General features: G+C 30.0%; 3 protein-coding genes across 3 annotated transcripts; all 3 read left to right on the top strand.

Moving 5' to 3' along the window:
• The first annotated feature begins 3,755 nt into the window (after nucleotides 1–3,755).
• LOC113857832 (TBC1 domain family member 13-like) lies at nucleotides 3,756–8,399 on the top strand. Its single transcript, XM_027490063.1, has 9 exons — nucleotides 3,756–4,199; nucleotides 4,279–4,371; nucleotides 4,482–4,586; nucleotides 4,901–5,050; nucleotides 5,572–5,670; nucleotides 5,771–5,899; nucleotides 6,577–6,756; nucleotides 7,302–7,418; nucleotides 8,077–8,399. Exons 1-9 carry the CDS (start codon nucleotides 3,933–3,935, stop codon nucleotides 8,230–8,232), a joined length of 1,296 nt encoding a protein of 431 aa, XP_027345864.1. The 5' UTR covers nucleotides 3,756–3,932; the 3' UTR covers nucleotides 8,233–8,399.
• A 1,287-nt stretch (nucleotides 8,400–9,686) lies between these two features.
• Nucleotides 9,687–13,051, top strand: LOC113857833 (actin-related protein 2/3 complex subunit 4). Its single transcript, XM_027490064.1, has 7 exons — nucleotides 9,687–9,855; nucleotides 9,929–10,047; nucleotides 10,134–10,161; nucleotides 10,431–10,505; nucleotides 11,337–11,441; nucleotides 12,182–12,271; nucleotides 12,838–13,051. Exons 1-7 carry the CDS (start codon nucleotides 9,853–9,855, stop codon nucleotides 12,925–12,927), a joined length of 510 nt encoding a protein of 169 aa, XP_027345865.1. The 5' UTR covers nucleotides 9,687–9,852; the 3' UTR covers nucleotides 12,928–13,051.
• Nucleotides 13,052–17,326: 4,275 nt separating this feature from the next.
• LOC113859987 lies at nucleotides 17,327–23,426 on the top strand. Its single transcript, XM_027492627.1, has 6 exons — nucleotides 17,327–17,758; nucleotides 17,861–18,201; nucleotides 18,413–19,079; nucleotides 20,487–20,591; nucleotides 22,160–22,334; nucleotides 22,711–23,426. The coding sequence occupies exons 1-6, from the start codon at nucleotides 17,393–17,395 to the stop codon at nucleotides 23,424–23,426; spliced, it is 2,370 nt and encodes a 789-aa protein (XP_027348428.1). The 5' UTR covers nucleotides 17,327–17,392.
• The last annotated feature ends 862 nt before the right edge of the window (nucleotides 23,427–24,288 follow it).

Genomic DNA, 24,288 nt, shown 5'->3' with positions numbered 1-24,288 from the left:
AAAAAAATTAAAAAATAAGCAATGTAATCTTTCTTTTGTTATGATTTTTTTCTATTCAACAAAGTATAAAAGTAAAATAAAAAAGTGAAACTCATATCTAATAAAATTATAATATTACACACACACACACATATATATATATATATATATATATATATATCAGAAGATAATAATGATTTGATATTGTATTAATCTTTATTAATATAATTTTTATCTAATAAAAATTAAACTAGTAGTTTAAACATTATAAGTCTGCATCCATGCTAATAAATAAGTATATTGGCATAAATAATTAATATACATTATTTGTGCATCAAATGTTTACATTACATAAATATTATTCCAACAGAGGTAATCTAAATACTAAGCATTTTTTTGTATTTTATGAAGGACTTTTCTAATCATTCCTGATATTACTTGTATTATCTAATTCCTTCAAGTGTAACGATTCATTTTAAAATAGAAAAACTAAAGTGGAACTTTCCTTATTAATTATTAACCTTATTTATCGTGGTTATATGTCACTCTCTTTTGAAACTTTTTGACCCAGTAGTGTATGGTATCTGTGAATAGTTTCACATGTTAAGACACAATACCCGACATTGTTTTTTTTTTTTTTTAGATATTTATTCGTTGAGTTTTAACGTTGAAAAGTTTACTATGTTTTGTTCAACATTAAAAAATAATATTAAAATTTTAAATTAGCTTCAGTCTTTAAAATATAATGTTTTTCTTTTGTTAAATAAAAGGATACATTTTTCTTTTATATATATTATTCTTTTTTCACTTAATGAAGCAAGAAAGAAAAAAAATGATATTCTCCTTTTTAAAAAATAAACTATGTAATCTCTAGTTTTTTAAACTTTTTTATGATTTCTTTTTTTATTATTCAACAAAATGTAAAAGTGAATTTACCGAAAAAGAAAAACGAAATAAGAAAATGAAACAAAAGAGGGCTTGTCACAAATTAAATTCAGCAACTACATTTATTTGGTGGACTTGTTAGCATTATGAACAGTGAAAAGTAAAAGCTATCACATGCTAAGACAAAGGGAGTTGATTCCTCTCTAGCAAAATCTCATCATAAGTGTTTTTGGGTGTGACAAAAAATGCATGATGCAAAATTCTTCTTAAGAAAAAGCACACACTGCAATTTGAATAAGCAAGAATTATCGTTGTTACTTGTTGCCTTAAATTTTATATCTCAACATTATAAGAATGCAGAGAAAATGACTGTGCTAGTCTAGCATTAATTGGGTTATTATTGTCTAGTGTTTAATGTCTACGCGTATGAATAAAAAAGAAAGTCAAACAAATGCATTTTTGCTCAAAACATATAGACATTAACCACAGGTTTTACGTTGACATGTGTGCATGGTATGGAGAACTAATTCTTAATGTAAAACAAATAAGCGTTAAATTGATGACAAAATGAAGTCAAACTGAAAGCATGTCCTAGGATATTGGATTTGATAGTATTTTGTATCAGATTTAATGTTCTAATTGAGATCTGTGTTGCAAATGCCAAATACAGAAGAAGGGTGTCCATATGTATATTTGTTTGGAAGAACTGAATACAACGTTTGAATTCTCACCTTGTTCTTTGAAACACAGGATGGGCGTCAATTGTTCTTCAGGGTGAACAGAGACACTGAGTTAATTAAGGTTTTCAGAGAATTCTGTGAACGAAGAAACTTCGAATACGAGACCATGCATTTCCTCTTTGAAGGTTCTTACCTTAATGGACGTCAAACTCCAAATACGGTTAGTTTCTTTCATAATATTATCTAAATATTTCATTCCCACTTTTCAATTGTCTTGTGCCATGTTTGATTTTTGTTAGAAGAGGAATATCTAGAGGTAATATATTTTTTTATTGCATTTCTAGAAAATTTTATTCAATTCTCATGAGATTATAATTTTTATTTTCTCAGTTTTCATATCACCTAATTTCTCATGATTTTACTTAAGATTATACTTTGATTTTTGCAATCAATATCATCACATTATAAGTCCATCATTCAAAGTCTCTACTCTCTCCTTTGTCTCTCTTAATACCAAAATTTAAACTTCTCTGATTTGGTGTGCATTAGATATGATCGATGCACAACAGTGATTCCTAAATGGATGCATAGTGCTTTATTTGCCTTTGTTACTATGCAACTTTAATCTCTACTCTTGTATAGATTGAGGTAATGTTTAAGCTAACTTGTAATTTATGTTTTTGATATATATTAATGAATTCAGCTTAACATGGAAGATGGTGCTGAGATCCTTGCGGCGAGACACCAAATTGGAGGTGGTGTTGCAGCACTTAACTTTGGGAGTTTCTTTGCTTAATTGTTATGTGACGGTACATGATCACAAAAAAGTAGGCATTTCAACATTTTCTAAATCAAACTTGTGTTAAACTTGAATACTAACCAATGTACTGAAAAAAATTTAGTATTAAGGAGACTATTTTATTTATTTGTTTCGACAAGTTGTGACTCTTTTAGGACATGCATATCACGATTTATATTTTTAAATTGTTGTCTTTTGAATGTCATTACTTAAATTTAATTTAGCTCAATTTAAATTTTAAATTTAGTCATGTCGTGATGAAATAAATAGACATAATTTTTTTTTTTATAACTTGTTTCATGATTTTGCTTGTATTTCAAAGCTCTTATTGCTATAATTTTTTTATATAATAAAATGGAATTTCAATTATTAAACATGAATATCTTTTTATTTAGATATGTAGTTTTATTACTATTTTGTTAATAATAATAATAATAATAATGTTATTTTTTAAAATTTTATTTTTTACTTGTATTTTGACACTGTCGTATAACTTAGACCAAGTGTTGTAATAGAAAAATAAATTGAGATTCAGTCATATTTTTGCAGGAACTGAACGATTAAATGAAGTAAAATTTTATATTTTTGCTTAAATAAAAATATAAAATTTATTATCGAACCATTTAGTTACGGGACTAACTTCAAATTTAGAAAAAATATGTGAAATGACATATTGACATTAGCTCGATAAAGATCGAATAAAAAATTTAGTAATACACATTTATAAATACAACTTATTTTAATGTTTATTTAAGAAACTCTTTTTAAATAATAATTATATCGCAAATTTAATAATAAAATTTATTTAAATCAATTTAAAATATTTTTCATGAATTATACTTGACAACTTATTAAAATAAATTAAAAATAAATCATAAATTGTTAATAAGCTCTTTTAAATGAATTTTGAATTATATATAATAAACTGAAATATTGAACTTAATTATGGCAAATTAATAGAGGTGAGTGTATATGTCTTTATTTAAGATAAAATCAACTTTTTTTAAAAATAAATCGAGTTAATTCTTAATTTTTTATAATTTTTTTATAAAGAATTTATAAAAACTTTTTGTTACAACTTCTGCCCCTAAAAAAACAACTTAATACAATACTAATTTTTTTATGAAATAGTTAAATTTAGGAATTGAGTGTGTGTTAAAACAAGTCATACAAAATTACCAAAAAAAGTCAAACAAAATATATCATTTTAATAAAGGATTATGTGTATAATTAATCATTGTTATGATTGATGATATAAAACAACTAAAAGTTATACAATAATATTTAAAATTTTAGCAAATAAAAATGAATATTTTATAAAAAGAATTTGACGTAATAAAAAAAGGTGCAATAATCGCATTTATTGTTATTACGAAGTCCATAGAAACAAGAAAGAAGGTACAAGTGGAGCCCAACTGTTGTGCATTATTATTATACAGTTACAATACAATTGAATAGTTCTTTCTTTGTATTACTGATTCACTGTTTTCATTCCATTCCACGGTGAAATGCAATGCGTTGCCTCCATTATCTCTTCCGATTGAGAAATCAATTGAACAAACCCTAACCCAACTTAGCAGCGATCGAAAATGGTGATGAAGAAGGTCCCCGATTGGCTCAACAGCTCTCTCTGGTCATCGCCTTCGTCTCCTCCACCCTCCGCCGCCGCCGCCGTCGTGACCCCGTCGGAGCCACCGCCTCGTCCCCCGTCGGAGCCCCCGCCACGTCCCCCGTCCCCTCCCATCATCGAAGATCCTCCACCCACTCAGAGAATCGAAGATTCGCCAACCGAAGATCACAGCGACGACTTTCCTTCTGCCAACGATGTCTCTCACCAGGCTCAGTTGCTGGCTGAGGTTTCCACCTCCTTCGCTTTGTAAAACGACAATGTATTACTGCTTTTAAGACTCTTCATTTTGTGATTGTTTGGTTCAGTTGTCGAGGAAGGTGATAGATATGAATGAGTTGAGGAGCCTCGCATGTCAAGGTATACCCGATGCTGCTGGAATCCGTGCTACGGTGTGGAAGGTGCGCATTCTTTTTCGTTCCATTTTTTTAAAATTTATAAATTATAGTATTTTCTTTTTCTGTTGATTGATAGCATTGCATTTTAGATGCTTATTGATTGATATTTGCAGCTTTTGCTGGAATATCTTCCGCCAGATCGAGGGCTTTGGTCATCTGAATTAGCAAAGAAGAGGTCTGAGTACAAACAATTTAAAGAAGAGTTTCTTATGAATCCTGTAAGTTAGTTGCTTAGGGAGCTCTTTCAGTCTTTTGCCTTTCTGTTATCATCTCATTGTTTTTTATTTTGCTTGGGCGCCTTAGCTGTGGTAAGATCAATAGCTGAAAACGTAGAACCGAATGACACTTAATTTCACGTCATCATATTGATTCTTACATCAAACTGTGGCTAGTAGAAGAGAAATAACTCTTTAATTTAATTCTATTTTACGTGGTTCTTTCTGTTACATTGATATGGTGAATTAGAGAGTTTTAATACATTTTCTATTTGCTTTATCTATTTGGCTCTCTGAATGTTTCTGTGGCTAGCTAGTCAGAAATCACAAGGAGGATGTACAGCTCCGCAAGTTGTGATGCTGGTGATTCCGAATGTGAAAGGGCATTGCTCTCTAGATCCGAAATCACTCATGGGGAGCATCCTTTGAGTCTTGGGAAGACTAGTGTATGGAATCAGTTCTTCCAGGTACAGTGCAAAGTGCTTTGCTACATACCATTTAAAGGGGAAATCATTATTTCAGCTTAAAACTATGCAAAATTACATTGCATATGCTCTCATTTGTGAATTATCTGATTCTCCATGAACTATGTTTCCATCAATCTCATCTCACAAGTCATCACTTTATTATGCTTATCATTTTACTTTAGTGGGTGACAACTGAGAATCATTCTATTTGAAGTTTCTATTGCCAAAAAAAGGTGGATTGATAATACACAATTGTTTATTTGCAATGGCCTATTATACACTTCACTAAATTTTTAAATCGTATGTGAGTACCTCATGATGTATTTGTTCCAATAACAGCACATGTTCATGAGCTTATTATGCCTACAACTAAAGACCTTTCTGCTGTCAATAATTTAATCTTGAATGAACTCTAATGTTCATCACAATATCACAGTTATATAAATCTCATGCTAATGTATTATAATACTTTCTTATGCAAAGGCTTTTGTGAAGTAAATGTTCCTCTTTGCAATTTGTAGGACACAGAGATCATAGATCAGATTGACCGAGATGTAAAGCGCACTCATCCTGATTTGCACTTTTTCTCTGGCGATTGTGAGTCTGCAAATCTTAACCAGGTATTTCCTTTATTTGTCTCGATTCATACAAACTCTATTCAAGTATTTTCTGGCACAAACCTTTTGATTTATTGTTACTATTTTTGGCGGCCATTTTCAGGAAGCTTTAAAGAACATATTGATTATTTTTGCAAAGTTAAATCCAGGTGTGAAATATGTTCAGGGGATGAATGATATATTGGCTCCTTTATTCTATGTGTTCAAAAATGACCCTGATGAGGAAAATGCGGTGCGTATATGATACATTCTTTTAATATTTTAATTTTCTATTATATAATCTATCATGGAATTGCATTATCAAACCCCTGATTCCTTGTTTTGTCCTTGTTTGTAATCAATGTTCTGCTAACTTATGTAGGCGCTGTAATACATTTATTTAATTATATTTTTTTTTAAAGACTAATTATTTCAATTTCATATTTCATATTTCCCCTAAGAACTGTTCTCTTTTTAATTTTGATTTGCAAATTCTGTTCTCTGAAGTGCTTCCTGATCGCTGTTCCTTTCTTATTCTTCTCATCAGATGTCCTGTCCTGTTGCAACCCTGCTACACTTTACCTTTTCTACTTATACATTAAAAAAGGTTTATGTTTCGTCATTCAACTGGCTGATATTTCCAAGTGCATGCTTTAATAGAAGGTCACAGTTCAGGCATGACCAGTGAAAAGCAATCATTTCTTACTTAGGAGAATTAAAACTAGAAATGTTAGCAAATGCAATATGGCATTTCCCTGTATATAATATAAGAAATATGTGAAATAATTAATATGACCATGGGAATGTTGATTTTGTTGCCAAAATTTCTTAGACTGCAGTGATGGAGTGATGTAGATTCATATCACACACTTGCTCTATAATAATGTCATTGGTTAACTGTGGTTAACAGTTCCTTATCACAATACACAGGCCTTTGCTGAAGCGGACTCATTCTTTTGTTTTGTTGAGCTATTTAGTGGGTTCCGAGATAACTTTGTTCAACAACTGGACAATAGTGTAGTGGGAATCCGTTCAACTATTACAAAATTGTCTCAGCTTTTAAGAGAAAAGGATGAAGAGCTGTGGCATCATCTTGAAGTCACTTCTAAAGTAAGACAGTTTTTAATGTGTATACTATCTTCTCACAAATTTCCTTGTAGTTTAAATTTGGAAATATTGTGGTAGGCTAGGCATTGTTGTTAGACAGTCTAATTTTAAATGTTGATAATATTGTAGTTTAGCTATCAATTATTCATTTGCACAATTGCAAATTTGCAATGTCTACTGTTACATAATTGTTTAGGACACTGTATACTGCTCTGTTATATTAAAGTTGTTAAATAAACTAAATAATTTATCGACAAGTAACTGTGGCTCTTTTGTGATTTGTTGTAGTGATATGACCTTGTTAGAATTGTTATTTTGCCCGTTAAATTTTCTGTTTATGCTGTTTTATGTTCCTCTCACCTAGTGGAATCAGCTTGGTTGTTTTTGTATACTGTTTTTGTTGCTCTACCAGTTAAGTAACAAGATCTTTGATTAATGTTTATACTCTTTTGAGTGCATACTTGTCAGATGATTCAACCATGCATTTGTTTTTGGCTATGGAATGGTTTATCAGAAATGGCTCATTTTTTTCTGGTTCTGAATTTCAGGTCAATCCCCAATTCTATGCATTTAGGTGGATTACTCTCCTGTTGACTCATGAGTTCAATTTGGCAGACAGCATTCACATTTGGGATACTATTTTAAGTGATCCAGAGGGTCGACAGGTACCATATTGTTCCTATTTACCTTGTCCTATAATGGACTATCATTTAACCTCATGACTCGGTACCACTTATTTGATGACGTTGTTATATGAGGTGATATTGGATTTGGAAATTTGAAGTTACGTTTTTTAAAGAAAATGTGAAATTACTTTGCTAAAATAAGTGAAAGGATTTGGCTCTAGACAATTGAAGTGCAAGTGAGCAACCATTAATAAGAAAATCAAGGTAGTTTTAAAAATTTTAACAACTTTATTTTGCTAGCAGACTGCTTGTAGCCTTGTACTATTAAAATCCTAAGTTGGCTTTTTCATAATAATAGTGATCCACTTTGCAATTTACGTAAAATGCACTTTCCACTTGAGAGGATCCTAATCATAAAGAAAAGATGGAGATTCACCCTTGCAGATGGTTTAGAACATACCAAAGTTCCTCCAATTAGGCTTTGAACTCGACAGTGCTCAAGTGTTTTACAAGTCGCTTGCGTTCTGTGATTGTTACTTGCTACTTTAAATTCCTTGTTGCTTCTCAAACTCTATATGTAACCGATGATGATATATCAGATCAATGAGTTGGGGTAATCTGTTTATTTTTGCCTTAAAGCACTTCAAAAGTTTTTTATACAAAGGAAATATAGGAAAACTAACACAGTCCTGTGCAGGGGACTCTCCTCCGGATATGCTGTGCAATGATAATTCTCATTCGTAAGCGCCTCCTGGCGGGTGATTTCACTTCTACTCTCAAGTTGCTACAAAATTATCCCACTACAAACATCAGTCATTTGCTCTATGTTGCCAATAAATTTCGTGTACAGTAGCGTAATGGTTCTTGCCCCTGATTTTTAGCATTTTGCGTTTGTATCTCTCTCAAATTCCAATGCTTGTAAATGACTCTAAATGTCAGGCTCAGAGCAGTAACTGTATTTATTCATCTTTTAATTTAATATTCTAGTGTATTTTTTTTCTGGTTTAGTCAATTTTTGCTCGGGGGAATACGCTTATAAATTAATTTGGTCAGAGTCAACTGTTAATTTATTTAAAATTTTAATCTATTTTTTTACACTATTATTTGTACTTTAGAAATGGGTCAAAATTTTGTTGTTCCTTTGATATTGAGCAAGTATTAAAGCGTGTGTACAACAAGAATTAAAGGTGGATGATAAAAACAATTAAGTTTGTTATCAATGAAGCAATGATTTAACATTTCCAAAACAAAGTATAACATATGAGCTTGTTTTGTATGTAATAGAACTTTTTGAATAAATTGATTAATGCTTTAACATGCTAATTGGCTTAAGTTTATATGTAGGTAAAATGTGTTGAAACTTTTAATAGATTAATTAATAGATATTATAGGAAAATATTAATACAACATTTTGGACCAGCAATGAGTCTTTTAAGGACACCGTGTGGGATTTAAAACAATCATGCAGTTGTTTAATAATTAACCATCGTTTAATGTGAGTAAGGTCATAAGCTTTTGATAAGTGATTTGATCTATTTTTATTGATTTTTATCGAATTAAATCACGTCATAACCAAAACATTGGGTGGTGACTTGTGTATTTATTGGTAATGAAAGATCCAGTTTAATTTGTTATAACGAATGTTACAGCTAAACTAAATTCTAATAATAAATAAAGATTTTAAATATAATCAAATGCCAGCTTATTTAATAATAGAGTAATAGTATATTAGAGTGTTATCTTGTTAATGAATCAATAAATAATAATTTTGGAATTAAATAATAAATATATTATTTTGAAAATAATTAATAGAAAGATAAAATAAAATAACTGTTGTGTCTCTCTGAATATGGTTCCTTTGCAGTGAGACAAAGAAAAGAAGATAAATCTCTGTCCTTCATTTTATTTTTAAAATTTAATTACATTTATTTTATATATATATATATATATATATATATATATATATGTAAAGTTGAGCTATAAGATAATGAATGTAGGAATGACCGGATGAATTTTAACCGTAGAGGATAAAGCCCTTGTCTCTCTCCCCATTTATCCCCCATAATGATTAGAATGAAAAGAATTATAACTATTATAAATAATTCTAATAATTTATGTTGATGAAATAATAAAGCAAGTAAATAAAATTGAAATTTTTGTTTATTTTATTATTAGAAAATTAACCTATACTTTTTAATAAAAACACATTTGTTATAAAATTGTAATTAAAATCAAATCGAAGACATATTTGAATTATATTGGTTAAGTGAAAATGATTTAAATTTAACCTGAAAAGAAATGAAGACGCAGAAGGAAGGGAAACGGAGAAAATAAAATAAATGTAAAAACGAGGTTTTGAAAGAAAGATGGAAAGGGGTGAGGTTAGGGCGTGGCTTACACACTACGATTACTCTACTTATTGGATTTGGATCAGTAACGAAGAAGGTGTATTGTGATCGACAAGTGAATCCTAATGGTAAACAGTGTCTCTGATTGATGAATCGTAATGGAAGAGAGTGTCTCTAATTGTTTGTGTTGAAAAATTTCAGGCGAGCACGTTGCGATTATATTTGACCTGTATTCGTAACACGCTGGAGGCTGCAATGTGCCTTCAGAACTTCCCCTGTCAAGAAGTTGAAAGGCATAACAAACCTGAGGTCGAACTCAAGTATGTTCCTTATTTCTTTTCAGAATCTGATTCGTATTCATATTGCGAAACCATCCATCTAATTCATTATTCCTAACACTTTGCAGGACCAGCCCCGAACTCCTCCTCAATCCTGTAAGATCCATTATCATCATACACTGCATTTCAATTTCCATTTTCGATTTCAAGTTTTTACTTATTGATTAGGATGAGCATCAAAATATGTTTTGTGCTCCACTCATCAAGATTTCTCGGATCGTGCTCTTCTGCACCATTAATTGCTAACTGTTTCTTTTCATTGGGATTAAGTTTACTCTTATCGTCCCCGTTGTGCCTTCATTTCTTCTTTTACTCTGCCTTCCAAGTGATATATACTTAAAGAATGTGTGCAATTGTTGTTACAGGTTTTGATATGCCGAAATGAGGCTGAAAAATGCTTAATAGAAACATCCATCAATTCATTGCGGATAAGTCTCAAGGTATGAATTGTAAGCTATTAAATTTGTGGCGTTTCTTTAAGACATGAATTGTTCATTCAGGCTCAGAATATTTTTTATGAATTTATGATTAAACTTTCCTTTTTACAGTTTTCTATTGACATTCTCTAATTAACAAGTTGTAGAACTTCAGATTGATGTAGTCTCTACGTCTCATGAGTATTATAACATGTTCTAGTTTGTGCGTTGGAAGTTTGGAATAGCTACACGGAGAATTGGTAGGTAGAGAGAGAGTAAAATTTGACAAAAGTAAGAGAAAAAAATATGTTAAAAATATGAGAATGTTCATTAGTTAATTAAAAATATGAGAAAAAAATATCAAATTTTCTCCTTTAGTTAATTAAATGCGGATATGAGAATTTGGAAGTTAAAAATATGTTAAATGTTCACCAACGGGACTGTTCATTTAACTAGAAAGGGGAGAAGTTCATGCATGGTTCAATGAAAATACTAGGGTCAAATGTGCTCTAATAAGAGTTTGTAGGATAATATTTTTTTATTGAATGTGTGTAATTTATTTAATATTAAATAATCCATTCATTCTGTTTAGTTGAACTTTCTTGCATTCTCATCTTAAACCAAAGCTTCTTGAATGTGTTCAAAGTAGCTCTAACATGTCTTTCCATTTGACTTCAATTGTCTGACGGTGGTAATTGGTAAATTGTTTTCACAATTTACTTTTATCAGCATATTATCAAACTAATCTTTGAATGAGATTTTGCTTTAAGCATCAGATTCAATGTGAAATATACCAATGTTCATTATTATTTGTCTCTATTTCCTTGTTGTAATTATTTTTTTAATCCTGTACAGGTGAAGCAGGCTGATGAACTTGAAAACATACTTACAAAAAAATTTCTAAGATTTCTGTCAATGAGAGCTGAGGCTTTCCAAGTACTGAGGAGAAAGCCTGTGCAGGTTTAAAACTATTTGCATTAAACTAGTTTATTTTTTCAGCTTGACAATGGTGTCTGGTGATAATTTTTCTTATTAAATAATGCAATATTTAACTGTGGATATTGGACATCTGTCGGGAAGGTACATAGCTGCAGGAAAGAGTGATAAATTTGCATGATATTTCTTTGAAATGTTTTTACCATAAAAGTATTTGTTGAGGTTGCTTCCTAGATGTGTGTTGCATGTTTCTGAGGTTGTGCTTCAGTTGATGCCTTGTCATTTTTACATAAGCTAGACAAAAACAAATAAGCATAGAACATACATTGAGGACTGTTGTTATTCATTTCCTAGGTAGAGCTTGGATTATAAGGTGAAAGAAATCCTCTTCACACAATTCACTTGGCAGGTGATAAAATAGGGACTTGCAAATAATCCTAGCCTTTAATTTTATTTTATTTTATTCCTTTTTTTCCCTTACACTTTGGCACTCATTTATATTCAGAATATACTGCATAGTTTTTAATTTTTTTTATTATAAGCCATTTTTAAAATTTTGTGCTGCATTAATGTAAGTGCGTGGGGCAACATATTACTGAGAATCACAGCAATGCAGTTTATTCTGTGCATGCTGTTTATGAGTCTTGATATTTTTTCCATTCACTTGGTAGAAGACAGAATTTCTTAATTCAAGTACTTTCATTTCTCTTGTTAACTTCTCAGTGACCATTAATGTCATATTTTTTGTTGCTTCTCTTGGGCAGGGATATGACATTAGCTTCCTTATAACAAATTACCACTGTGAGGAGATGCAGAAGCACAAACTCATAGATTTTATTGTGCAATTTATGGAGGCAAGAATTATGTTGACCCTATAACGCATTTTACTTTGTGGCTTGTAGTAATTATATAAATTAGTGGATATTGTATGACCTGTCGAGTGACTATGGAGACTTTGAAATGTCATTTACCTGGATGCTATAGATTGGACTTTCTACCATTAAGAAAACATTGGCACAAGGTTCTGTGGAACATGATTCTCCCAGGGTAATTGGTGCAAAGAATAGCATAACATAAAAAATAAAATAAAGCAGAACAATATTTTGATGTTCTTTATTAGATAATATACCACGTGTGTCAATTTTCAAATGTGATAAGGTGTATTAGTGGCTTGCTTGCAGCTTTTCTTGACCAAGTACTGGTACTTGTGGTTGGTACTTGGGACTGATAATATGGATCAGAGCAAGATGATGTTCTGGTTTACTTTTTCTATAACCTTCCCGACCTTAAAGTGCCTAATTTCATTGGTCTGTTGTACTATATATTGTATACTGTTAATCTTGAAAATTTTCTCTCTTCTATTTTAACCTTGTTGAATTGTTGGCAATTTTGTAGTATACTAATGGCCCTCAAATTACAGGATATTGATAAGGAGATAAGCGAGCTCAAAATGTCGGTCAACACACGGGGGAGGCTCGTAGCTACAGAGTTTCTGAAGCAATTTATCTGATGCTTTATACTAACTAGAACTACCGAATCCGTGTAAATTGTACTATTGCAGATCTAGTTTCACTTCATTTTTGAAGTGCTTGGCCCCTTAAGCCAGTGGTTTGTGTTCTTATTATATTTATCAGCAGTGCAGAATAAATTTTGTAGGCTTTAGTACAATATGCTGCTTTTGTCTCCTTTTAGATGTCATGTCTTTCACTTACTGCTGATATACACGTTTTAAGAAAATTATTAGTTTTATCAATTATTGTGGTAAAATAAACTAATTTTACTAAAATAATCCTTTTAAAATTGTTAAATTTAATACAATGGTTTGTTGATAATAATTACTTTTAGAGTAATATTATAGTAATTAGCTAGCAAAAATTATTATTAATAAGTAAAAGTATTATTGAAAAATAATTAATATAATTTTTATATTTTAATGTGAACATTAATTTAAAACAAATAAAAAAGTGCATAAGAAATATTTATATAAGATGGAGGGGGAATAAAGAAAAATATGACAAACATGTATGTTAAGTTTGCACATTTCTTTTCCTTTGGATCCTTGTTTTAGTAAACATTGTTAAAATAAACATCAGTATTAATTTCTGAAAATGTTAAGAGATATTCAATGTTATGGGAAAATGTAATTTTAAGAGTATAATATGTAGATAAAAATAATATAAGAGCAATTTTAAAATTAAAGGGCATGTTAGTAATAATAATAAAGAAAAATGATCAAAAACTAAGCATCAGTTTTTTTTAAATATAAATATTTATAATTACAGGAAATATTGTTTGTCGAGTAAGAAGTTTTTAGGGATAAAGATGATGTAAAACTAATATAAAAAGATGTCTTACATAATGCCAATCTTCTTTTGGCCTCAAATATTGTTGATGAACATTGAAAGCTATGGTGAAATACCTTTTGACTTGATCCATAAAAGGCTCTAAAAAGTGTAGGCTAAATATGAAGAATTTTAACTTTATTTTAATTTAACTTAAATTTAAACTTAGCCGGCCAATATGGGCTAGCTTATAGTGGGTTAGAGTAAATTATTAGCTTAATTTTTCCTTCTTTTTTTTCCCCCTCTTTCTGAATCTAAGTTATTGTTGTTGTTTGTTTACATAAACTGGTGTATTTGAAGCAAATAAATGAAACACAAGTTAGAAACGCATTATCTTGAAAAACATAAATAAAGCACATGCTTTCGAAAAAAATAAATTATTCCCTTAAAGCCTCTACCACCTTCACAATATTGATACTATTACAATTTTACTCTTCACATTTATAAGTGATTTTAATATTTTAAAATATTTTTATATTATTCTCTTTAATTATAGTTATTCATATTTAGTTTTTTATTTTTTAATTATTTAATTTTATTCTAAATTGTTATTCAATAATTAACAATAACATCAAAAATATATAATATATCATTAATTTATAAAAAAGAATACAAAAGGCTTTTACTATATTTTATTTAGTATTTTATTAGTTTTTGGTTACTAAATTATATAAATTAATAACAGGTCACACTTTTATTATAATTGAATGAAATATTGAAAAAAGAGAATTATTTAAGTAATTTTAAAACTAGAGAGATTAAATTAAGTAATTAAAATTAGAAAAAATTAAATCACACATAAGTTAAAATATAAAGAGAAAAAATAATTAAATTAGTTGAAAAATCATTCACTGGCACTTTTATTTTGTGTTATCATGGCTCATCGTGAGTCGGAGTGTTTACAGTTTAAATTAAATTGATTTAATGTTAAATATCATGTGAACTGGTTATAACTAAATTTGTGGTTTATTTTAGATTTTATCAATTGTATTCAATTAGTTTAGTTTTTTTTTTTTTTAGATAATATATCAATTTTTTATGAGCAAACAAATAGATTTGATTAATTAGAGTATAAATTGAATCCCATACCAACATATGACTTTTTTAATGGCAATTTTTTTATTTGAAAGATTACATTTATCAAATAAAATAAAAATTATAAAAAAAATGAAAAAAATATTAAAATAATTAATTTTTTTTTTATAAAATGTAATTCTAAACTACTAATAGAAGCTAAAATAAACTAAGGTTCTTTTTAAGAATATAAGAGGTTATTTGAAAATATAAATTTTAGAGGAGAGAAAAGGGTAGAGATGACAATAGGTAAAGTATTCAATGGAATACCAATAAAATTTACATACAATGAGTAGAATATTACTTGTTACATGAGGATATAATGACTAGGTATATCATATCACTGAAATCCCCCTTAAACAGGGAATTGAGTGATTACCCTCCCTATGGTTTATGTGCTTCTCCTTCGAAAAGTAAGTTCTTGAAGGATCAGAAGGGATCCCCATTCGCAATGTTACACCATGAGCTTGAAGCTTTCATCGCGTACATGCCTGACCAATCGTCATTTGAACGGCTCGGAGTTGCTATCTGCAACTTTCGAGGTCTTTGGGCTTCTTCTTTGGACTCCTGGTCTTCGCTATCCTTTTTCTAATGAGATTGAATTATCATATCGTTCAGATAAGTACGAGTATGGATATAGATAAATACTTACAAATTTTAATGGGATAGGCTGCTTCATATTCACACACACATATATATATATATATATATATATATATATATATATATATATATATATATATATATACTTAAACTTTGTTCTACAACTATGTATTAAATTTTTGTATTATTATACTATTTAAGTGAAGTTATGTAAAATTAATATAAAAATATATTTAATAATAAAGGTAAACCAAAATATTTACTCTGATTTATATTTTTAATAGAAAAATTTATTTACTATTTTATAAGGTTTAAATAGGCTAATTCAATTTAATTATTACACAGTTATATGAGATTGACTTTTTTTAATAATATTATTTATATATGACACATATATAATATATTTTTCACATAAACATTTTTGTTAATAGTTTCATATTGATATTTAAATCATAAAGTGAATGATAAATAATAAATATATTGTAAATATTTTATAAATTTTACAATAACTAACTATTATTGCAAGCTTATTATTTGTTAATAATATTTTAATTTTAAATAATATTTTTCTATGCAACATGTGCATTACAAGCACAACTATAATTTATTAAATCAAAATAATATTATTCTTACTATTTATTTACGTTTAAATAAGTTTTTAAAAAGATGTAAAATATAAAAAAAATTATTAATTATTATTTGTTAATTTTTTCTTCAGATAAAAAAGTATAATTTTTTTATATACACATATATTTATTTATTGTAAAATTTTACTGTGACTATTTATCTTTTATTTAAATTTATTCATTTATAAATTATATACATTATAAATATTTAATTCATTAATTTTTTTTAAATTTATATTTTTAATAAAATACTTTTGTATAAAACATGAGTTAAAAATATTAGTATTTATATATATATATTAATTATATTATATTATTTTAATTAAATTTATGATTTTTCTTACCATTTTAGATTCAAAAATTAAAAAAATATTTTATTTATCTACTTTTTATTGTCATTTAATACTTAAACTTTTTTAATTTATATTTATTTTCATTTTCAATGTCAATCTCATTAAAAGTTAACAATTAAAACATTATTTGTTAGAATAAATTTTTAATTTTCTTAGAGATTTAAAATCATTTACGTTAGTTCTTGAACACTATTATTTCCATAAATGATAAAATAAGTTTACTTAATAGGTTAATATTTTTATAGCCATAGATTTGTTGACAACTTTTATACATGTCGATCTTAATAATTAAAATATATTTATCTATTAACTAACTACTAAATATAAATGTTGGATTGAAAGATAAGTTAAACCATACAACTTCTATCAACTTATTCACGTGTTTAGTAGTTTAATTACTAACAATTTAATTATATTTTTAAAAAATAAAATAAGTTTTTATTAAAATTTATAATTTTATTTTTAAATTATTACATATATAAATATAACTTAATATATATAAATTATAAAGAATATTTTATATTTTTTAATTAATAATTATGATTTTTTTAATATCTTAAAAATAAAAAAATGTTAACTAAATTATTAATTACATTATCTATCAATTTAAAATTAATAGTCATAATTATTTTACATATAAAAAAGAATATAAATTCTCTCAGTTATAAATATATTATAATTTTTTAATTTTTATTTATTTATTTTTTAAATTTTTTGAATTTAATTTTCAGAATTGTAATTATTTTTTGAGAGAAGTTAAAAAATTCTTAAAAGAAGTGTAAAAAGAAAATAAATAAAAAGTATTGATTCCTTTTGGGCCGGGCAAATGGATAGTCCATTAGCGAAGCAAGGTTCCACTACACTCCACCGCCATAACAAAACAACTGTACTAATAAATAATAATCATAGCAATTAGCTGTGTTTCGATTTCACAGCTGCTGTGTGTACTCTCACTCTCGCTTCGTATTTTCCCGCGAATGTACGGCCTTCAACCGCGCTTTGGCGGCGGCCCTCGGCAAGCGCCGCCGCATCCCTCTAATGTCCCAAACCCTAACATATACTTATTTCAACCACCGCACTCTTTCTCTCCCCAAAACTTTCAACCTCCAAATTGGCCTCCTCAGCAGCAGCATCACTCCCCAAACCCTAAACTCGCAATCGACAGAGCTGACCGTGCCGCCGCTAACGCCTGCCACGACCTTCTCGCAGCCGGCGAATCCGTGTCCGCATGGAAGGTCTCCCAGAACGCTCTTTTAACGCTGCAGGTTGATTCATGGAACTCTTTGGGCATCAAAATGCAGCAAGTTCCATCACTTCACCGCCTGATGATCACCGAAGGGAAGGTCTAATATGCCATCACTCATCACTCATCACTCATTTGGGTATTTTGTTTCAAAATTAATTTAGTGATTAAGTTGATTGATTAATTCGACTTTGGTGTGCAGGTGAATGCTTTTGTCCATTGTTTTGTTGGGGTTCGGAGGATCACTTCCGTATATGATTTGGAAGTGGCTATCTGCAAGAATGAGGGTATTGATAGCTTTGAAGAGCTCGGATTGGGACCTCTGTTGCGACACCCTTTGGTTATTCATTACTTTTCCCTTCGCTCCGATGTACCCCAAGTGTTTAAGATAACCAGTGAGGAGATCATTCAGTTATTAAGCCACTTTTTAGATGCTTCTAAGATTAATGAAGTCATCAAGGTTGAACACTTTTTGGATTTTGTTGCCAAGAACCGGTCGGTTAAATGCAAGGAGTGGCTCGGGATTCGAATACAGAACTTGGGGTATGTTTTGTCTTTTTCCTCCTACGATTTGTTGAAATGCTGTGTACTGTGCATACGCAGAATTAGAACCGTATTTGTCTAGAAGTCGCATTGCTTCTTTCTGCCCTTTTCATGTTTTTGTCAAATTATATTTGTCAGGGAGTTTGTTATCTGTTTTCTGTTTGGACTTGAATAGGCTTTCTTGTTCAAATTACTGATTTTACCATTGCAGAATGTACATATCTGCCATACGAGAAGCTAGAAATTTAGAGCAATCAACATTAGAGAAGTGCTTGAAGACATTAAAAATGAAAAATGAGAAATTCAGGAAGTGTCCCATTTCTTACTCGCAAAAAAAGCAGTTAGATGAACGTTTTAATGCCATTACTCAGCGTGTTGAGTCTTTTTCTCCAGTAAAAAAGTCATTTTGCGGACAACATATAAGATTTATATCATCAAGTTCAGAAGATGAAGATAGTGATAATTCTACAGATGATGAAAATAATAACATTGTTATGGGCAGCTGGTCAAATCCATCATCACAATTTGCCAAAAGTTCAGAACGAGTGAGTAGCTGTCCTTACCCATCTGCAACTGAAGAGATGGCACGACTCGGGGTTAGGGGTGATATGCAAGGAAACTCACTTAGGAACCTTAAAAAAGAATTTAATGAGCCACCTAGGAAAAAAAGAAAATCTGAAAATGTAACTTCTACAAAATCTGCTCCTTCTAAATTGCTTAAGAAAAACAAATTTCAAGTTGTTGCTGCCCCAAAGGAGAATGGTAACACATCCAAGGTATCAATCAATATGTGCGAAGATCTTTCCATTACTAACGAGTCTTTGCAGATGTTTGTCACAACCTGGAAGGAGGCATGTTCGGAGTACAAGGTTGATGAGGTAGGTGTTTAAGATCACTAAAATCAGATGACAATAATGTACTTTTTAATTTTTATTGTAATAAAGTCTTCCACACCTCTTCCCAGAGCTAGGCTCATTTTCTCTGTTTGGGATAAAATTATATGATTTTACATAATGCTCCATTGCTTTGAGTATTTCTCTTCTTTTTCATTTTGTTGTGAATTATTGTTGTGTCTTGTGTGTTTGAGTATCAATCGCCACTAGCAATATGGAGATTTGCAAAAATATAATTAGTTAGGCTTGATTGAATCTTTTTATTTTTCCCAAAATCATGTTAAGCTGAAACATGAATGAATGTGCCATTGCATTTTTGAGCTTGTGGGTGGAATTCAGAAGTTCCATTGTATTTCTATTAAGTATCCAAGGATATAAGCTTCATTTTAAATGTTGATAAGGGTAGTGTGTCTTTCCTAAAAAAGGATGAGGAGTAAAGATTAAAAAATGAATGTTAAAATTAGTTATGCACTGACTTTTTTTTTTTTTCAAATGTTTCTTTGTTGCTGCTTTTAATAAAAGCATTTTCATTTTAGTTCTTTCCTATGGTATGCAGCAGGTGAAGCAGTTGATTGGTTTTCTGTTGATCGCTGTATGTTTTTTTATAGTAAAATACATTAAATTCTCCTTAGGTTAATGAACCTTGTGCTAAGACCTCTTAGCTTTAGAAGTTTCTTAATAGTAAAATACATCTTATGCAATTCTATGGTGCATTTGGTTGAAGCAGGCTGTACTTATTTCTGACGGTGTCTCTTTGGCTTAATTTTGTTACGGTTGGCTTAATTTTGTTATGGGGTGGAAATGGAATTAAGTTTTTAGCTTTTATTTGGTGTTTTGCTCATGGTTGACCATGCAAACAAATTGGATAGACTATTTATTATTTCTGGGGAGAACTGGATTTGTCTAGAGAGTTTGAAGCAATTTATCATGGTATCTTAGGTGTGTTTGGAGGATTAATGAATGCTTTTTTATTCTTGGTTTTCTATGTGTGGAGTGATTTGGTGGCTTCTGAAGGAGAGAAATGCCAGAATAAATTTCTTATTATTAGCGTTCATCACTTATTTGGAATGCAGTAATGTCCTTGCATTCTATCCTTTGTGGTGCATGAGTTATGCATATTTTAAGAATTTATTTTATATTCTGTGTCTTTGATGTGCTTTTCTTGAACGATTCATTTTTCCCTTCTCTCTTATTTTCCTCCTTCTCTTGTTGGATGGCTTATCCTTTCTCATGTACTCCCTACTTTCTCTTGTTTAATAAATTTCCTTTAGGAAGAAAGATACTCTTCTATGAATTTTTATTCATCTACATCTTCAGTTATGAATAGTCTTGAAGCTCTTCTTGTGTACTTGTTTTAGATGTGCAAACACATAAATCACTATTAATATGTAGGTTTTGGAGAGGATGCTTCAATTCTATGAAGTAAAACCCCGGCGACAGAGGAAAGTCAGAATGATGCTCTCATCATATCCTTTCATTGGGTTACTGAATGCTGCTGTAAGCTCCTTTTTATCAATTTTGTATTACCTTTACACATGTAGTGTAGTATTAATTCTTTGATGGCATATTAGTTAATTTTATAGTGTGATTAACATTTTAAATTTAGCACTAATTTTTGTTTGTTGATTTAGCCCCATTTTTTATTTGTCAGTGGGCCAATATTAACTTGTTTCACACCCAGGCCCAGCTAATGCTATTTTTACCCCTTACTTTTTTCCTGTAGTTTATTTAGTTGTATTATTTTTACTTTCTCCTTAATTCTGACTTGGCTAGAAAATAAAACTGTACACATTTTGGAATTGTAGCAACTATGCAGGATAAAGTTCCCTACCTGCCACACACCAACATGGATGCATGGCTGCTAAATACTCTAACTTGTTTTCTAGACCGATTATGATATTACATAATTATATATTTGGGACTATTAACCAAATTTATGTTATAACTTGCTAACATGTTTCTAAAAAACTAGTGTGAGTACATTAGCAAACCCTTGTATCTAGTGAAAGGACTACTTTTATTTGGTAGTGAGAGGAGAAGATTTTAATCATATAATCATGAATAGATGGTGAAGATTAAGGACTACTTTTATATGGTAGTGAGAGAAGATTTTAATCATATAATCATGCATAAATGGTGATGATTAAAGGCTACTTAAAACTGCATGACAATTTAAATAAGTTACATGATTTTTGTGTTTTAATATTGACCAATTATGGTAAGATCTAATAGTCAATATTTTCCCCTCATTCTCATATAAAAAAGACCTTCTCACTTGATATATCCATTATATATTGAACGGAAAGGGAATTACCTTATTTGTTATCTATTACTTTTCCGAAGAGCCAATATTATTTTTGGGTTGAATGACAGTTTGGGCCTTTAAGGGAGGGAAATAGAGGATATCATAAACATTTGAGTGCTTAAATTAGTATTTATGGACACTGACATCACTGTTTCTTGCGGTGTTGGGGGTGTCAAGCATGTGTTGGACACTTGCACTCCTTCAACACCCATATGACAATTATTGAGCATTGCTCAATCAGTGTCCAACAACAAGGCCATTCCTCATTAGATTGGGTTGGCTACATGGATAAAACAAGGACTTATTGGAAAAATCTAAAAAGAGCTTATTTTGATAAGTTACACTATGAAGCTTCTTGAAATAAACTTATAGAAGATTGTGTTTGATGAATATGTTGTGTGTCTAACACAGATCACACAGTATATATTTATATTCATTTACAGAATCAAATACAATTAATTTTACCTAATAATTAGGAATAAAATCTGTAACGGCTAAGACTATTTACATTCTAATAATCTGTAACGGCTAAAGCTATTTACATTCTAACAAAACTAAAAAATGCTTATGAGAATCATAATCTATTTTCATAATGTCAAGTGAGCTCTCTATAAGCTCATCTAAACGCCTTAGTCATTGTTGTGTTCTTGGCTGTAAGCTTTTTTTGTTTTTAGAATTTCACAGGTTGTTGGAATTGATGGTTGAAAATCTCTTTGGAAATTATCATCTATTGAAAAATTCTCATTTTTCATTGTTTTAGGTGTCATCTATCAAATCTGGAATGTGGAACAGCATCTATGATACCTTCCAAGCTATCAACAACACTGAATTAACTCACTCACCAACTAAGAGTTCTGAATATAAGATTATAGATGTTGGACCTAACTTGGAAAATGTACCAAACATAACAAAGGATAACGCAGAGAATACAAAGTGTGAGTTTATTTGCCTATAAATCAAGCTTTGGCTGACTTAATTTCTAGTTATCTTCTAATATTGGTGATATTTTTTCTTTTATACATTAGTTTCCATTTTAAAGAATTTTAACTAGTCAAGCCGTTCCACAAATATGGCAATAAATTGCAATTGGAACGTAATACAGCTCAATCCTATGGGTAGATTTATATACCTATATTTATTGTCATGGTTTTGTGTTCATGATTTAAAGTTTATTTGATGAGTACTTAAGAAATTCCTTTTTAACCCTAGGATATGAGCATTATTTGTGTAATTTATTTCTTCTTGGTTTTCCATATTATATTTGCCATCTTTTCTATCGGCTGATGTTGCAGCCTTCATTGGATTTCACAGGTATTTCTTCTTCTGATGTCATCAGAAAGATTGGAACCTATTTTGACCTTGATAATGAAATATATAGAAGCAGTAATTCATTGGTGCAAGATAGACTTATGTTTTTGAGGAAGTTTTGCAACTGTGAAACTTGGGTGGCTGAGCAGTTTGGTAAGAAAAACTTTGATTCTCTTGGTTATGGGGATTTCTCGTCATTCATTGAGAAGTGTGTTAACCAGTTGCCTCATGAACTGCTGAAATTGTTGGTTGGTAGCACGTGTGAAAATTCCTCTTTTAAGGCCTGCATATCCTCTTATCAATTGAATGTTCTAATATCTCAGGCTCTTAGTAGTTTGTGGGAGAATGAAACAGTAACCAAGCAGATGATATCCACGCTGCTTATGAGGCAGTTCCCTTCAATTAGTTTTGAAGTTGTGGAAAATGGGTCTCTTGAGGATCTGCTGGATACTGTTTGGGGGCATAAATCTAGCATGACTTCTAAGTGTGTTGTATTTTCTTCAACTATTATAGAAAAGAGCAATCATGGAGATTTGTTAGGTGACGGAGATAACAGTTTGTCTGAAATCATCATTGATAGGTCTGATATGAGCCAGAAAACAAGAAGCTCTGAAACTGTTATAGCAAAAAATGCAATTGCAGTCTTACTTAAGTCACCGATGTTGTCTGACTTGAGGAAATGCAATTCAACAAGAGGCAGCTTCTGGCTGAAAAATTAAGAATTATAGTTCATTCAAGTGTTCTATAAAAGGACCATTAACCTTTCAAAAGACATTTTCAAACATCTATTTATAATATAGAAATTATAAAATGCAAGTTGTTATGTTGCCATATCAATGGTTTAGTTGAAATTTGTTAAAGTGTCACCTTCCTTTAAAATAATAATTTTAAAAACAATCATCTTGGTGTATTGTTTATGTTGAGATATGTTGAGGGATTAGGCAATTTTGGTGTATTGATTTTTTTCTTTTCTAATCTTTTTGTTGAGGATTCACACAGACTACAGATAAGGTCAAAATAAAATTTATAAAAGTTAAATAATCCTCACCTTATAAGCAACTTTTGGGGTTTAGTTAGACTCAATCCTAAATTCAAGATGGTATCAAGGTCAATTGTAAAACTGATATGGGGTCACCATCAACTATAAAAGATATCAACTTGGACCAACAGATTTTCCAAGTGCTATTAACCTACTCCCATGGATTTTCTAATACAATGTATGTGGTTTCACAACTTTTGTAGTGCAAACAAAAAAAGTCAATCCTACAATTTTTGTGCTATAAATGTTCAATCCTGTGTGAGTGGTGTGGGTTGAGATTTCAAATCAATTATAGATATGACCAAAGTAGAGTTTATAAAGGTTAACATAGTTCTCACTATACGAGCTAGTTTTTAGGATTAAGTTATGCTCCAAGTTCAAATTCAAGAACTTTGTTGTAGAGGATTCCTTATCCTCCTTTCTCTTTGTAACTTTTGTCATCATTTTATAGAATTTCTTCTTACAGAAAATTATTTTAATTATCTAACCATTACAATACTAATTAATTATTATGTAGATCTAGCATGTCAAATTTTACAAAA

This window comes from Abrus precatorius, unplaced genomic scaffold (genome assembly GCF_003935025.1).
Source record: "Abrus precatorius isolate BTA unplaced genomic scaffold, Abrus_2018 Scaffold2, whole genome shotgun sequence".
Lineage (NCBI taxonomy): Eukaryota > Viridiplantae > Streptophyta > Magnoliopsida > Fabales > Fabaceae > Abrus > Abrus precatorius.
This window is presented reverse-complemented; position numbering and strand designations above follow the sequence as displayed.

What these genes read in the sequence shown, in the direction of transcription:
- LOC113857833 (XM_027490064.1), top strand. An exon ending in CCGAACTCCTCCTCAATCCT is followed by an intron (nt 10,162 to 10,430) that starts GTAAGATCCATT and finishes TTGTTGTTACAG; the next exon opens with GTTTTGATATGCCGAAATGA. An exon ending in TGAGGAGAAAGCCTGTGCAG is followed by an intron (nt 11,442 to 12,181) that starts GTTTAAAACTAT and finishes TCTCTTGGGCAG; the next exon opens with GGATATGACATTAGCTTCCT.
- LOC113857832 (XM_027490063.1), top strand. Translation starts at nt 3,933, where the DNA reads ATGGTGATGAAGAAGGTCCCCGATTGGCTCAACAGCTCTCTCTGGTCA. An exon ending in AGGCTCAGTTGCTGGCTGAG is followed by an intron (nt 4,200 to 4,278) that starts GTTTCCACCTCC and finishes TGTTTGGTTCAG; the next exon opens with TTGTCGAGGAAGGTGATAGA. An exon ending in ATCTTGAAGTCACTTCTAAA is followed by an intron (nt 6,757 to 7,301) that starts GTAAGACAGTTT and finishes TCTGAATTTCAG; the next exon opens with GTCAATCCCCAATTCTATGC.
- LOC113859987 (XM_027492627.1), top strand. Translation starts at nt 17,393, where the DNA reads ATGTACGGCCTTCAACCGCGCTTTGGCGGCGGCCCTCGGCAAGCGCCG. An exon ending in CGGAGTACAAGGTTGATGAG is followed by an intron (nt 19,080 to 20,486) that starts GTAGGTGTTTAA and finishes ATTAATATGTAG; the next exon opens with GTTTTGGAGAGGATGCTTCA. An exon ending in TTGGGTTACTGAATGCTGCT is followed by an intron (nt 20,592 to 22,159) that starts GTAAGCTCCTTT and finishes TCATTGTTTTAG; the next exon opens with GTGTCATCTATCAAATCTGG.